At 42.3% G+C, this 13,902-nt stretch overlaps 1 protein-coding gene across 1 annotated transcript in view; it reads left to right on the forward strand.

Annotated features, from left to right (window-relative positions):
* Positions 1-13,902, forward strand: part of LOC140381074 (E3 SUMO-protein ligase PIAS1-like) — a 92,814-nt gene that overhangs the window by 40,805 nt on the left and 38,107 nt on the right. Inside the window, exon 2 of the mRNA XM_072465096.1 lies at positions 1,500-1,977. Within this exon, the coding sequence (XP_072321197.1) occupies positions 1,500-1,977 (478 nt within the window). The remainder of the gene's footprint in view (positions 1-1,499; positions 1,978-13,902) is intronic.

Genomic DNA, 13,902 nt, shown 5'->3' on the forward strand with positions numbered 1-13,902 from the left:
CCATATATATATCTATAAATAGATATAGATGTATACTTTGTTTGCGTGGCGCAGTCTGCGTCACTTTTCTACGTTCCCGTGGGGCTGTTTGAAAAGCGCCCCAGAGCCCCATAGAAAAGTAATGGGGATTTTTAGCCAATCAAATCACATTCAAAAGTGACTACGTCACTACGGTTTTCTGCATAGGAAAATAGCGACTATGGGGCACTCCAGAAAGCGCCCTTTTGAACGTAGTAGTTACGCCATGGAGCTACACTTTTTACACTAGAGACACAGACATGTGCGCGCGCCTACGCAGAAGTGCCACACGGCGTGATTTCCGTGTTTACGTCTTAAAACTGCATCTACAGACGTCTGTTACAAAAGGTACGTCCAAAACGACTCAGAATGAGCTGCTCAACTGTTTGCTGGCTTTATTTGTGTTGAAATGAAAGGGTAACTAATGCCACTTAGAAGCTGTTTTATGAAACACCAACAATTGTTTGTGTTTTTATTTCCTCTTAATGTAGTAATGTCTACTCTGCACTATAAGTGACAGTATCACTGAGATGTCTGATTTGCTCTTTTCATTTTATAAAGTGTAAAATGCAAATTTGGCCCAAATGTATTTTCTCACAAATGGAATCTGCCTCTAAGACATTGTATTATCATTAGCAAAAGTGGAAATAAAGTGTGTTTACTTAATTATTTCAATTTTGGAATATAAAAAAAACAAAAACACTTATGTCCAATAGCCCCCCCTATAATTTGTACCACCAGCCGCCACTGGGATACAAGTTGTTTATCATTGTGTTTCAACCAAAAATAAATTGATATATCGCGAGTTATTATAGACAATATATCGATAATCGCAGTATCGCCATATCGCGATATTATCGTATCGTGAGCCATGTATCGTATCGTATTGTGAGGTACCCAGTAATTCCCAGCCCTGATGGTAACTAGCCACTTTTAGCACTTTTCACACCAAAGTACCACCAAATCTTTTCTTTGGTGGTACTTGGTGTCAAGAGAGTACCACCAGATCTATTTAGAGTCTATGATGGGAATATTTCAGGTCTAAATTGGTGCTTAGCCAGGTCTTAAGTATACACATTGAAATTACTCAAGGAAGAGCAAAAATGTGAATGTCTTCTGAAGTAAAAACTGAAGAGGTGTCCACGTACCACCAGAAGCTGGCGTTCCACACTTTGAGAAACACTGCTATAAAGCATGCATCAAAGTACCTATGGCCTTTTGACATTATTATTCCTGTTAATACCCATTTTATGAAGCCTCCACGGGTATAATAATACCTACTGAGGCTTTTATATTGAATAAATGTACCCTGGAGTGTGGAGTACCATGTGGCATCTGCATGTGTTCTTTTAATAAATGTACTGTATTGAGATCCTTTGAATGAGTAGTATTAAACAGAACACTATCTCATAAATCATGTCACGATATAAAGATCCCGCCTCACTCCCACACTCATCCACTCCTGCTGTTTGTCTCTGCAGCAGATGGTGATGAGCCTGCGAGTGTCGGAGCTGCAGGTGCTGCTGGGATACGCCGGGCGAAACAAACATGGCCGAAAACACGAGCTGCTGACCAAGGCCCTGCACCTGCTGAAGGCCGGCTGCAACCCGGCCGTGCACATGAAGATCAAAGAGCTGTACCGCCGACGCTTCCCCGCTAAGATGATGTCCCACACGGAGCTGCCACTGAGCGCACCACACCACCCCGCAGAAGCAGGGGGCGCCGCTCTGCCCGGACTCACGCAGCTGACTTACGAGGCCCAGGCGGGGCACGGAGGAGCGCCCTCACCCGCCGCCCTCTTGCCACTGTCTCTGCTGGGCCCCGGCAAACACGAGCTGAGTCCTCTGAGCCATCGCCTGGGCAGCACGGGGTCGCTGCACCCGCTCCACCCCGACGTCAAACTGCAGCGGCTGCCCTTCTACGACATGCTGGACGAGCTCATCAAGCCCACCAGCCTGGGTAAGAGTAGCTCTGCTCTAGTCACTTCATTGAGGCGAGAGCTGGAACCATTTTCTAAGGGTTTGAATCTTTAAAGGACACATTTTGAGCTTTTAACCATGTTCTAACATTGTTCCCTCATCAAAAACATACCTGGAATAGCATTTAGCGTCACTCACACTAGTTTGATGAATCCTAGTTAGAAAGTCCTCTCCCTTCGAGCGTCAAAAACACTCTGTTCTGAATCTCCTCAATAACTGACGTTTTCTCAATCAGTGTTGTAGCTCTGAGAATCTTCTGTGCTGTTTTTAAATCCATAAATCATCTCCAGACTCGTTCTGCAAAGGTTTTCCATTTATTCACGATCACTACAACTGTGTGCCGAGACTAGGAAGTGAGAGGCCAGCTTGAAATGCGATGAGAAATGTTTATTTAAAATATGGGTATTCTCTGCCCCCAAAACTGAGTTAGTACTGGGGAAAACGGCAGGGATTCAAATGTAATTTGGTTTGTTTTATGTAGTTTTAAACCATGAGATGCCAAACTAAAGGTACTCAAGAGCGTGTTTAAATGCTGATAATAGAGAAAATGCATAATATTCATCCTTTTAAAGGTGGTATGGAAGATTTTTTTCAGCAATTTTTTTTTATCATATTTCCTCGTGGCGTGGATAAATCATTTGTCCTGCCACTTATCAATCATAAAACGCACCTATCGCTCACCTGCAGCCGCCTGCGGGTCGTGCCGACGTTTCCGCGTGCCTAAGCGCATGGATCTATCATAATATAGTTCCCTCAGTGTACGGGGCAAAATGAAGATGGAGAAAGACAGTTCGAGCTGACGCAGAAGTGGACAGAAATTTACGGGAGACGAGCGATGCGATGCGCTCCGTTGCGCTAATAAACAAACGCACGTGTGTGTTGTATCGGTCCGCACGGGGGAGTGGCATGTGCACTTCCACCTGCGTTCTCAAATCGCCGAAAAAACGTCCAAACCGCCTTTAAGTTCCTGACGATTCGCTTTAAAAAAAATCCTGCTTCATAAACAATTCTCCATATTTATTAGCCTATGTGGCTTAAGTAATATTTTTGCCAGAACCAATATTGTCATATTGCACTGATTAAACTTATGTAGGCCTATTTGTCAAAGTTAATATGTTCTAATAATTTCAAAAGCCTATTTAAGAAGAATGGGGCCCTGGCCCTTTAACTCCAAGTTGTGGCTGGCTAGCTAACACATTAGATTTTCTCTGCTGCTAACAATGACAATCTTGCACACACCATGGAGAAAAGTGATCAAAAGTAGAGATAAAATGTAAGATCCCATTCATCTCATCTCTGTCTCACCCCAGCCTCACATGTGTGTGTCTGTGTGTGTGTGTGTGTGTGTGTGTGTGTGTGTGTGCGCGCTTGTCAAGCTGCAAGACGCAGGTAAAACTCGGCTCAGCGAGCCGTCCCAACTCAAGTCTGACGTCTGGAACCATTTCGGATTTAAAAGAAAGAGCCGGATAAAACCAAAGTGGTTTGCAAAATCTGCGAAGCGGAGGTCAGTTATTGTAGAAATACTACAAACCTCAGAAACCACTTGACCAGATATCACACTACGCTAACGTTAGCTTCCGACAACAAGCCGTCCGACAAAACAAATGGAACTGAGCGAATCACTAACATTACCAGCCGATTCTCCGCGGGTCATAAAGATAACAGAAGCCGTCGCAGCTTTTGCCTGCAAAGATTTACGCACCCGAACTCCTGACGAGCCACACCGCTAATAATATGGCCGTGGCTGCAGAGCCGTTTCAGGAACCGCGGCACTGCCATATAGCCTCATGGCTAACCCTAACCGTAACCCTAACCCTGACCCTAACCATAACCCTGACCTAAACCCTAACCTTAACTCGGCGCGGTCTAAAACGGTGTGGTCAAATAGCGCACCAGTTTCAGGAGCCGCGGCACAAAATAACATGGCAGTTTCGGCCGCGGCTCTGTAGACACTCCCTGATAATATAGCTAATATGTTGAAGGGGGCCACAGGAGTGGGGGGCCATACAGGGGTGCGGGGCTGAACACCAAAGACCAGCAGTCGTGACGGACAACGCTACAAATAATGGTTGGTGCAGTGGAGATAATGCAGCTGATGCACGTCACACTGAACTGAGCCTCACAAGCAGGTCTAAAAACTACTTTATGTTTCAAAATTGTACTTTTGAGACTTGAGACAGTTTTGTTTACAGCTGAAGTTTAAACTGTCCAATTTACAAGTTTGCACTTAAAACCAGTTTATGGTGAAAAGAAGAACATTTGTATTTTGTAACACATTTGAGCCATTTTCATTGAATTTAATTGAATCGAATCGAGATTAATCGATTCAGGACGTTATGAATCTAAATCAAATCGATTTAGGAAATTGGCCATGATACCCAGCTTCTGTGTGTCTGTGTCTGTGTTTGTCTGTGTGTGCGTGTCCGTGTGTGTCTGTGTCTGTGTGTGTGTGTCTGTGTCTGTGTGTGTCTGTGTGTGGTGCGTGTGTGCGTGTCCGCGTGCGCGTGTCTGTGTGCGTGTGTGTCTGTGTGTCTGTGTGTCTGTGTGTGGTGCGTGTGTGCGTGTCCGCGTGTATGTGTGTGTGTGTGTGTCTGTGTGCGTGTCCGCGTGTCTGTGTGTGTGTGTGTGTCTGTGTGTCTGTGTGTGTGTCTGTGTGTCTGTGTGTGGTGCGTGTGTGCGTGTGCGTGTGCGCGTGTCTGTGTGCTTGTGTGTGCGCGTGTCTGTGTGCGTGTGTGCGTGTGTGTGTGTCTGTGTGTCTGTGTGTCTGTGTGTGGTGCGTGTGCGTGTCCGCGTGTGTGTGTCTGTGTGTGTGTCTGTGTGTGTGTCTGTGTGTGTCTGTGTGTGTCTGTGTCTGTGGTGCGTGTCCGCGTGTGTGTGTCTGTGTGTGTGTCTGTGTCTGTGGTGCGTGTGTGCGTGTCTGTGTGTCTGTGTGCGCGTGTGTGTGTGTGTCTGTGTGTGTGTCTGTGTCTGTGGTGCGTGTGTGCGTGCGCGTGTCTGTGTGTGTGCGTGCGCGTGTCTGTGTGCGTGTCTGTGCGTGTGTGTGCACTGAGCTCGGTGCGTAGAGCAGTGTAGGTAACACTGCGTTTTGATGAACTTTCTCTCCTTCTCTTGAGGTGTTTTTTTGTCAATCCCAAATGCAAACAAAAGTCTTTGGAGGTCATTTTCACACAATCTTGTGGTAATTCTATCTCACAAGATCCTCCCAGTGAAATTCTTCATTTTCTTTCATTCCCACAGTCTAATGTGTCACTATTCCTCCAATTTGTGTCAAGCTTTATGAAATCAATCTGAATGATAAAGTGATAACGTGACTCTAACATCCGATACATTATATTTAGATTTCATTTCGGATTATAGCTTGAAATTGCTTATTCTTGCCTTTGACATTATGTATTTTAGTACGACCGAATAATCATGATTATCAAGTAAACTAATTTATCTTCTCATCCCCACTGTAAAAGACTAGTGATCTAAATTTGGAAGTGTTTTTTTTTTTTTTGAGCTGATATTATGTTATTTTGAATTTCTCCCGTGTGGATCTAATCAGCAAAAGTGGGTGGTAATATGTTCATCAATAACTTTTTGACGAACGTTTTACTGTGATGATTTTCCTTCTTGTCAGAGACGCCGCGTTTACATGCACTGAAGCAGGACAACGTAGCTGTGTATGCTCAGGACAGCATAAAACACATGAACTTTAGAACAGTCCAACATGTCCTCAAACAAACAGCACTGAAAAAGCAGGTCCAGAGTTTTGTATCCAGCCCAAAAACACAGTTATGCTTAATAAAAGTCCACATCCAGTCACAACCTGCAGTGTCCGTCTGTTCAGTTTTAATTAAAAAAAAACAAATGTGCAAACAAATAAACCAGAGTTGCACAGCAGATTCTGAGCTCACGTGTATCAACATGAGCTAATGCAGAGCTTCTCAAAGTGGGGGGCGCGTCAACCCAATCTCTATATACGAGAGGGCACTGGAGGAGTGGTCAGCCCGCCTCTGTGCCCCTCACTCGCGTCTGCTGCAGGTTTAGAACGAGTCACAGCTTTGGCCTCTGTCCCTCCACACGCTTCAGTCCTGGTTCCCTTGCGCTTGTCTCCTCCCTCCACTTTTTGAGTCTTAGTGTTAAACTTGCTCTGCTTATTTGGTGATATAAAGCATTAAGAATATGTGTGCGATTGTTTCCTTTCCGCATTGATCCCATGCGCTTTTCATGTCAAATGTGAAACTTAAATGCACCGCACAGAAAGTAGTCTGTGTCTCGTGGACCCGCGATGGTAAAAGTGATCCACAGTGACAAGAAGTAAGCGTCTTCTCTTTGAAATGCCTGATGATCTATTTGTATCTCCGAGGGGGCGCTGCAAAAAAAGTTTGAGAAGCTCTTTGCTAATCTTTTCCCCGTATACGGACCCAACGTAGCGTGGCGAAAGTTGTGACTTTAATAAAGCTAAACCTGTAGCCCACATGACAAACTCACCTGTTTGAAGCAATTTACTCCCTTGCATGTAAACGTAGTGACTGACAGTGTGAGTAATACTGTTAATATTCTCATGTTTGGAAAGCTTTGAACATGTTTTTGGACTCTGTCGTCACATGATGGATCAGAGTCATATAAGGTGATAAAACGTTAAACGTTGACCCAGTGTCACAGCTAGATAAATATTGTGTTCTCCAGATTCCTAATGAAATCTCGATTGAGGCTGGATGAAGATGAAAAACGGCTCAATGAGAAAACATAATCATACCACACATCAACTCCTGATATCTTTGGAGGGATGTTGTTAATTGTGGCAGGCAGCAGTGTTTCCTTTTTAAATGTGCACTATGTAACCTTTCTGACAGAAGCTCTGTTTCCATGAACATGTTTTATTATAGGCTTGTAGTGTTGTCATGACGCTAAAATTTCAAACTCAATTTGAATTCTAAGGAATAGACTAGATACCAATTTTGATACCATGCTTATGATAAAAAAAAGCACTTTTTAGACTATAGAATGTCATTAACAATACAACTTAAATGTTACAATGCAGTCCTATATTTCTGATGGCTCAAGATCATTCTAAAACTGTCACATTTTTCCTATTTTTGTGATTGTTTTTTAGCATCAACACTTTATTGGACAGGACAGCCACGGACAGTGCCATAAAATGGGGAAGAGTGATGTAAGGACATGCCGTAAATTGTCAGAGCTGTGTTTCAATATTTCTAGGGCACAATGCATCAAACAATATGCAAACCCAACCCATTATATGTAGAGCCGTTAAAATGCGTTGCAGAGACGAGAAATAGATGCAGAACAAACTGAGAATAATTGGAAACCTACGTCACCTTATGGATTCATTGCAGAATTATAGCGCACTGTCTGCCTGTCCCCATTATACTCTCGTTTAGGCACATTACTGCGTGGGCTTGGGGGGGAGGGGAGTGTCTTATCTTACCCCCGGCACCAAGAGACCCAGCATGTGCTCGGGTCGAGGCTTGAGCAAGCTTCTGGTTGGTGGCTGAACCTCTGTCTGGATTTAAGATGATGGAGAGTGAGAACCGATCACAGTATTATTGAGCTTTCCTTTGTCGCCTTCTTTGCGTCCATCGCTGCCACTGCTTTACCCTGAAACAGTTCAAACCGCTTGCTTCCCTTTGGCTTTTTAGCATAACAATATTGTGTAAATTATTGCAAATATATGGGAACATCAACATTTTCCCACATTAGCATTTTAATGGCCGCGGCGTGATGAATTGGCCTTCAGACCTGTGCACAAACATGCCTCCTTAGTCGGAGCGCCTGTCCATCACCGCACAATGACCACTGCCTTCAACACACTCACTACATTCTCCACACCAGCACTTTAATAATGCATGCTGTTCATATTTTCTCCAAGACTAAGGCAAGCAAAGAGAAGAGAAAAAAATATGAGCGTTGGTAATGAATTGAATTTGGAGTCTCGTAAATGAAACGGCGACGCAGCTCGGAGGCGATGGTGGCTTTATGTGCCGCAGTAATGAAGATGCATAATTATATTTCATCCATATTTTCATTTTTCTCCCCACTCAGACAAAGGCCCTTCAGACTGGGATTACCCTCTCAGACTCTATGCTGTTTAGGTCCATTGTACAGGACACGGGACGTAGTGTGGTCCAAAAGCCAAGCTGCCAATCTGGTGTAAAGAAGATATACAGCCTCCTCATATTAATATAATAGAAATGTATTCACATTGGTATCAAGGTTATTACTCAATTTAAAGGAGATATACAGTATTTAGCTCAATTGACTTTTATGAGCTTCAACGTGTTTATGTACCTCATTATTAACTTACTTAGAGTTGTGTTTGGATTAGAATGGAACAGTAATTCATATTGTCCTGCATTTGCATTAATTTGATATTAAGCTGTTTTAGATCAATATTGTGGTTTACAATGAGCAGAATGTAAAATCATGCTCAGTGTGTCTTACCCCTGGCTCACACTGCACACATGCTGATGTGGTGCGGAGGCTGCTGGAATTCCAAAGAACTAAAAGTACAGAGTGCCGCTCAGGCCGCCCTCAGTGCGCAGGAGGCAGTGGTGCTCAAATTGTAGAAAACCCTGAGCGGAGGTGCAGCGGAGCTCTGGATATATTCTGTTAGGGATCTGTTTCAAGCAGATGCTGCAGCTCTCCAGACCTTTCCCTGTGTAAATGTCAGAGCGTGGACACATGGTCTTGTGAGTGAGCTGCATGTTTCATTGTGCAAGAACTCACTGTTACTCCGTGTGCTGTCTGAATGAGGCATTCTAGCATTTTAATATGTCTCCTTTAAAGGCGCAATGGAAGATTTTTCTGCGATTTGAGAACGCAGGCGGAAGTGCACATGCCACTCCCCCGTGCGGACTGATACAACACACATGTGCGTTTGTTTATTAGCGCAACGGATCGCATCGCATCTCTCGTCTCTCGTAGATTTCTGTCCACTTCTGCGTCAGCTCGAACTGTCTTTCTCCGTCTTCATTTTGCCCCGTACACTGAGGGAACTATATTATGATAGATCCATGCGCATAGGCACGCGGAAACGTGGGGACGAACCGCACGCGGCTGCAGGTGAGCGGTAGGTGCGTTTTATGATTGATACGTGGCAGGACAAATAATTTATCCACACCACGAGGAAATATGATAAAAAAATTGCTGAAAAAAATCATCCATTCCACCTTAACCTGTTACCATCTACCTATTTCGCCCTGTGCACAATGGTTGGACATACCCAAATGGCATTGCTTATTAAAAGAGGATCTTACAGCCCACATGCAAGTGTGATGCATCATTAGAAAGCTTAGGCCTTCTAGTTTCTGCAGATGTGCACATGTACAGATGTGTACATTCAGAACTTACACTACAGAGGCCCAAACATGAACAAAACATCCTTTTTTTAGTCTCGTGCCTGAATATTGTCAATCTGTAATGGTCCTGAGCATGACATATTTCATTGTGTGCTTATGCTGTTCACTGTACATGATGTTTATCTTGTTGACAACAACTGTGTACAGTTTCAGATCTCTGGGAACAGGCATTTTGGTGCTGTTGACCTTTTTTTTTTATCAAAAAGTGTATTCGGAATATTCGGAAGTGATCCAAATATGTGCCAACTGTGCCAAACTGTTTTATTACAATTTTAGCTCCACTATGATCATAAAGCATACATTTTGATGTTTTGTAGGCCACTAATACCTATTATTATAACTGCTAAAAACAATGTATGTGAAAATGTGTAAATATGAGTTTACCCATGAATTTCCCATATAGAGGTGAAAAAAAAAAACGAAAATTATAATATATATATATATTTTTTTTTATTGGTATAATACATATATCTAACAAAATGCGTGTCCAAAAGGCTAATAAAATAAGAAAACGTTATGCGTAAAATCTAGTCTCCTCCTGCCCAAAGATCTGTCTCTTTCCAGCCTTACGCACGTGAATACAGAGGATTCTGTGTGTGGGACCCCCAAGTCCCGCCCACCATTCTAAAGCTATTCTTATTGGCTAGAATAATATGTCAATCAAAGTCCGCTAAGTCACTGCTAATGTTAGCTATGTGGCTAAAAACACGTTAGCTTCGCGCGTCGGAAGCGGCGCATTTTTTTTCCCTCCGGAGGCTGTAGAGAACAAACCCGTCGACAGAAAAATTCGTGGATGGTCTCATTCTGTAGGTAACAGTCTGACAAAAAGATCGATGCCAAACACCATCTTATAAGTCATCAGGTCAGAGAAATGCGCCGGACGAGCCTTAATCCTGACTATCGTCAAAGAAGAAAACTTTGTTTACTTGACAATATCTCGAAATCGAATAACTTCAGGAAAAATACTTGTGGATATTGTTTTTCAATGATTCCTTACGGACAGACTGAGTACAAGGATGTACAGAATTAAAGCCGTTTCGTCCATCATAAACAGCAAACAGGTAGGACATGCGTTTGTAAAAGTTGAGACTTTCTCACAAACTATTGGCAATTGCTTCTTGGTGTGTGTGTGTGTGTGTGTGTGTGTGTGTGTGTGTGTGTGTGTGTGTGTGTGTGTGTGTGTGTGTGTGTGTGTGTGTGTGCAAATGAATTTAAATACTAAAGTTCTTTACAGACATGAAAAATACAATCAAATCACCATACAAATGTATTAAAACCACAATACAATATACAACCACAACACAAATATACATTAATTTAAAAGAGGGCGTGAGGACAAATTTCCTTCAAAAGCACAGCCAAACTAAATCTATAGAAACAGGCACCATTACAGAAGGATTTATTGACATAATGTATATTTAAAACAAGGCAAAATATGAATGTTTCCAAATTTACTCAAATACTAAACACAACATCCAAAATCTTAGTTTTGCGACAGATTGAACATTATTGCAACTTCAAATAGGCAAATAACAAATACTACCTTATTAGATGATGATGTTATTTGCAGAGAAAGTCTTGTGTAAGATTCTTTGTTAAAGCTGCTAAACCTGTAGTTTAGACTTCAAACGTCTTCTGAAAATGCTTGGGATTCTTGCAATTCATATTTCAGTCACTCTCACAATTGTTCCATGTCTACTTCCACATTATATAATAAATTGGTCTCTGTGCCTTCTCATCTCAGTAGAGAAAAACATGATGATGAAGATAAGCATTACAATCCCTCGTAGCTTTTATAGTTGAAAATAATCTTCGGATGGTTTTGGAGCTCTGTATTACTCAGCACTGAGGAACAGCAAGATCTGATGGAATAGAACAAGACAGTTATACAAATAAGAAAAGAGAGCATAAGAGAGAACTTTATTCATCTCACAGTTGATAAAGGTTCTTTTTGAGTCGGCTCTTATTTGAAAGTACAGTGCAAAGAGTAAGAAAAACCTGGCTGCGACTAAAGACAAAGATATGCAATTTCATGGAATGGAATTTCAAAAACCAAGCCCTCTAAAAAAACATTTACACATGTAGCTATGGGAGACTTGCTAAAATTAGAAATATCCAAAATAGAAATCCACAAATGTTCCTCCTTGTCATGATTTGTTTGGGATTAGCTTCACAAACGTGTCAATCTTATGGCTTAAAGACTTTTAATTCAGGGGTTCCCAAACCTTTCAGGCGGGACCCCCAAAATGACTCGCAATAAAACTGCTGTATAATAAATTGCATGTCAAAAGTGGCAAAACCTGTTGAATCAGGTTTAATGTTGTTTTATTTGAATAGTTTGTTGACCTAATTCCACCAAAAATACTGTAAACTGTTAATCTAATTAGTAATACATTGTTAATATAAATAATAATTAATACATTGATATGATTTTAAAATTATTGCTTTATATCCTCTTGTGACCCCCAGCTCAGTGCCCGGCGACCCCCACTTTGGGAACCACTGCTTTAACAGACACAATCACAATCACGCCTTTGGAGTTAAAGATCCCATATGATGCTATTTTTCCTGTTTCGTAGTCTACCCTAAGGGCATACTAGATAATGATAAGTGTTGTGCAACACCCATAACATAATAGTTATAAAATATCACCCATAACTTAGATCCGCTCACAAACCCAGAAATGCAGACGGCTTAGTTTGAGATTCGCCCCCACCCTCGCGAAGAGCGTTCTGCTTCCCCCGCCCAACGCATGACGTAGTCTCAGCGTGGAGATGATGGTGCGCTTGAAGCTAACTGTGCCTAAATAGTTGCGGTTCCTCTCTAGCGCGGGGGCCGGGAGGAGGGGGGCGTATTACATGTACATAGTGCTTCCTGCAGGGTGGGCAGAAACGGAAGCGTGCTGCGGCACTCACCCGGGGTGAGTAGGCCCCGTTTGTCTGCTCATCCGAGGGGAAGGATAGAGATTGTTCTCTAGCTAACTGCAGGAATCAATCAAAAAAACACTTTGAGCACATGTATGAGGTACCGATGGCACTGTAAGAAAGTTAAAAGCTCTGAAAAGTTGATTTTGCATGATATGGGCCCTTTAAATCATTTCATCACTTTCTGAGGAATCCGTGTATGGTTCGCTCTTTTGTTTTTCCCATTTTTATTAATAATTGGATTGTCGCATAATATTTTCGGCTGCTTGAGATTTCCGCGGCTGCTGCTTAGTGAGCCAGAACATTCACAGAGAGCTCATCCCCCACGAGAACACTTCCACTGTCCCAGATCTGGACCGACTGTGCCCTGTGTGTCAGCACTGAAACATTTGGCTAATAGAGTGAGCGGTCGGCTCATTCCCCACTGCTGCTTTAGAGGCTGATCCACTCAGTGTGAAGCTCTTTGTAATCTCTTTTTTTAAAGCTATGAATGAATAAACTTTAATGTCATTTCATGGTGAGCTTGCGCCCACAAATCAGTGACATGCCATTTCGCATCAGTTAAAAACATGACGATAAATGGAGTAATTAAAAACATCTTATAATACTAATCTACATTAACACATGAGATATTTTGCCTGTGTTGGCGCAGAGTAACAGTTTGTTTCGAAACCAAACCGGTTGTGGAAAAAAGCTGTTCAATGTCCGAGATGTTCAACAGCTGATGCTCCGATACCTTTTTTCCCAGAGCTCATGAAAAATAACTTATGGTCATTCTTAAAATTATCTGGTTGCTCTTTGGATGCAGTGAGACACCAAGGATTTTACTGGCTTTTTTTTAGCAATCCTATTGAGCTGCTTCCTCACCTAGGCTTTCAACGGTCCCCATGTAGAAGGTAGTGAGGTGGGCTATGGGGAGGCCTACTCTCCTCGCCTGTGGAGTGGGCAGAAAAGCTGCTGAGCCTTCTTTGTGAGGCTGCCCCAAATTAATTGTATGTTTGCTGTAACCCTACCAACATTTTTCAAGTGGGTAGGTAGGTAGGTCATTTTTAAAATGTATTATTTTTAACTTTTAAGGCTTAAAAAATTCAAAATTTGTATATATTTATCAGGAGAGATGCTACCGTACATGTTCAAAACAAAAAAAATAATAAGTCCAGCCAATAAACTATTTTTGGACATAAAACAAATTATTTTATGTTTTGTCAATTTTTACAGTAAATCAACTTTTCATCCACAGAACACAAATTCTGGAGATATGCTTGAGAGGATCTCTTCAGAAGGCACAATAAAACAAGATACACTAATAATGTACTGCGTTGTTGTAGATGTGTTCATCTCCTTCGATGGTGACAATGAGTCGAGAAGGATATATCAGGCCGTATCGAATATTGGTCCCGCGGAGCTTCATCATACTCCGTGCGCAATATTTGTATAGCAACTTCCGATGATAATTGTTCATAAAGATAAACTATAAAGTGCATGAAGTCTTTAACTGCACAACGGAACCTGATGGGACGTTACAATAGTCTTCAGTCCATGCGTAAGTGCGCACTGCCCTGTCCAGTCCGCACATCTCTGACGGACGGTCTACTTACATCTAAAATCACCGAG

The sequence above is a fragment of the Eucyclogobius newberryi genome, unplaced genomic scaffold, assembly GCF_026437365.1.
Source record: "Eucyclogobius newberryi isolate DKJ021-1_F unplaced genomic scaffold, fEucNew1.0.hap1 SCAF_5, whole genome shotgun sequence".
NCBI classification, from domain to species: domain Eukaryota; kingdom Metazoa; phylum Chordata; class Actinopteri; order Gobiiformes; family Gobiidae; genus Eucyclogobius; species Eucyclogobius newberryi.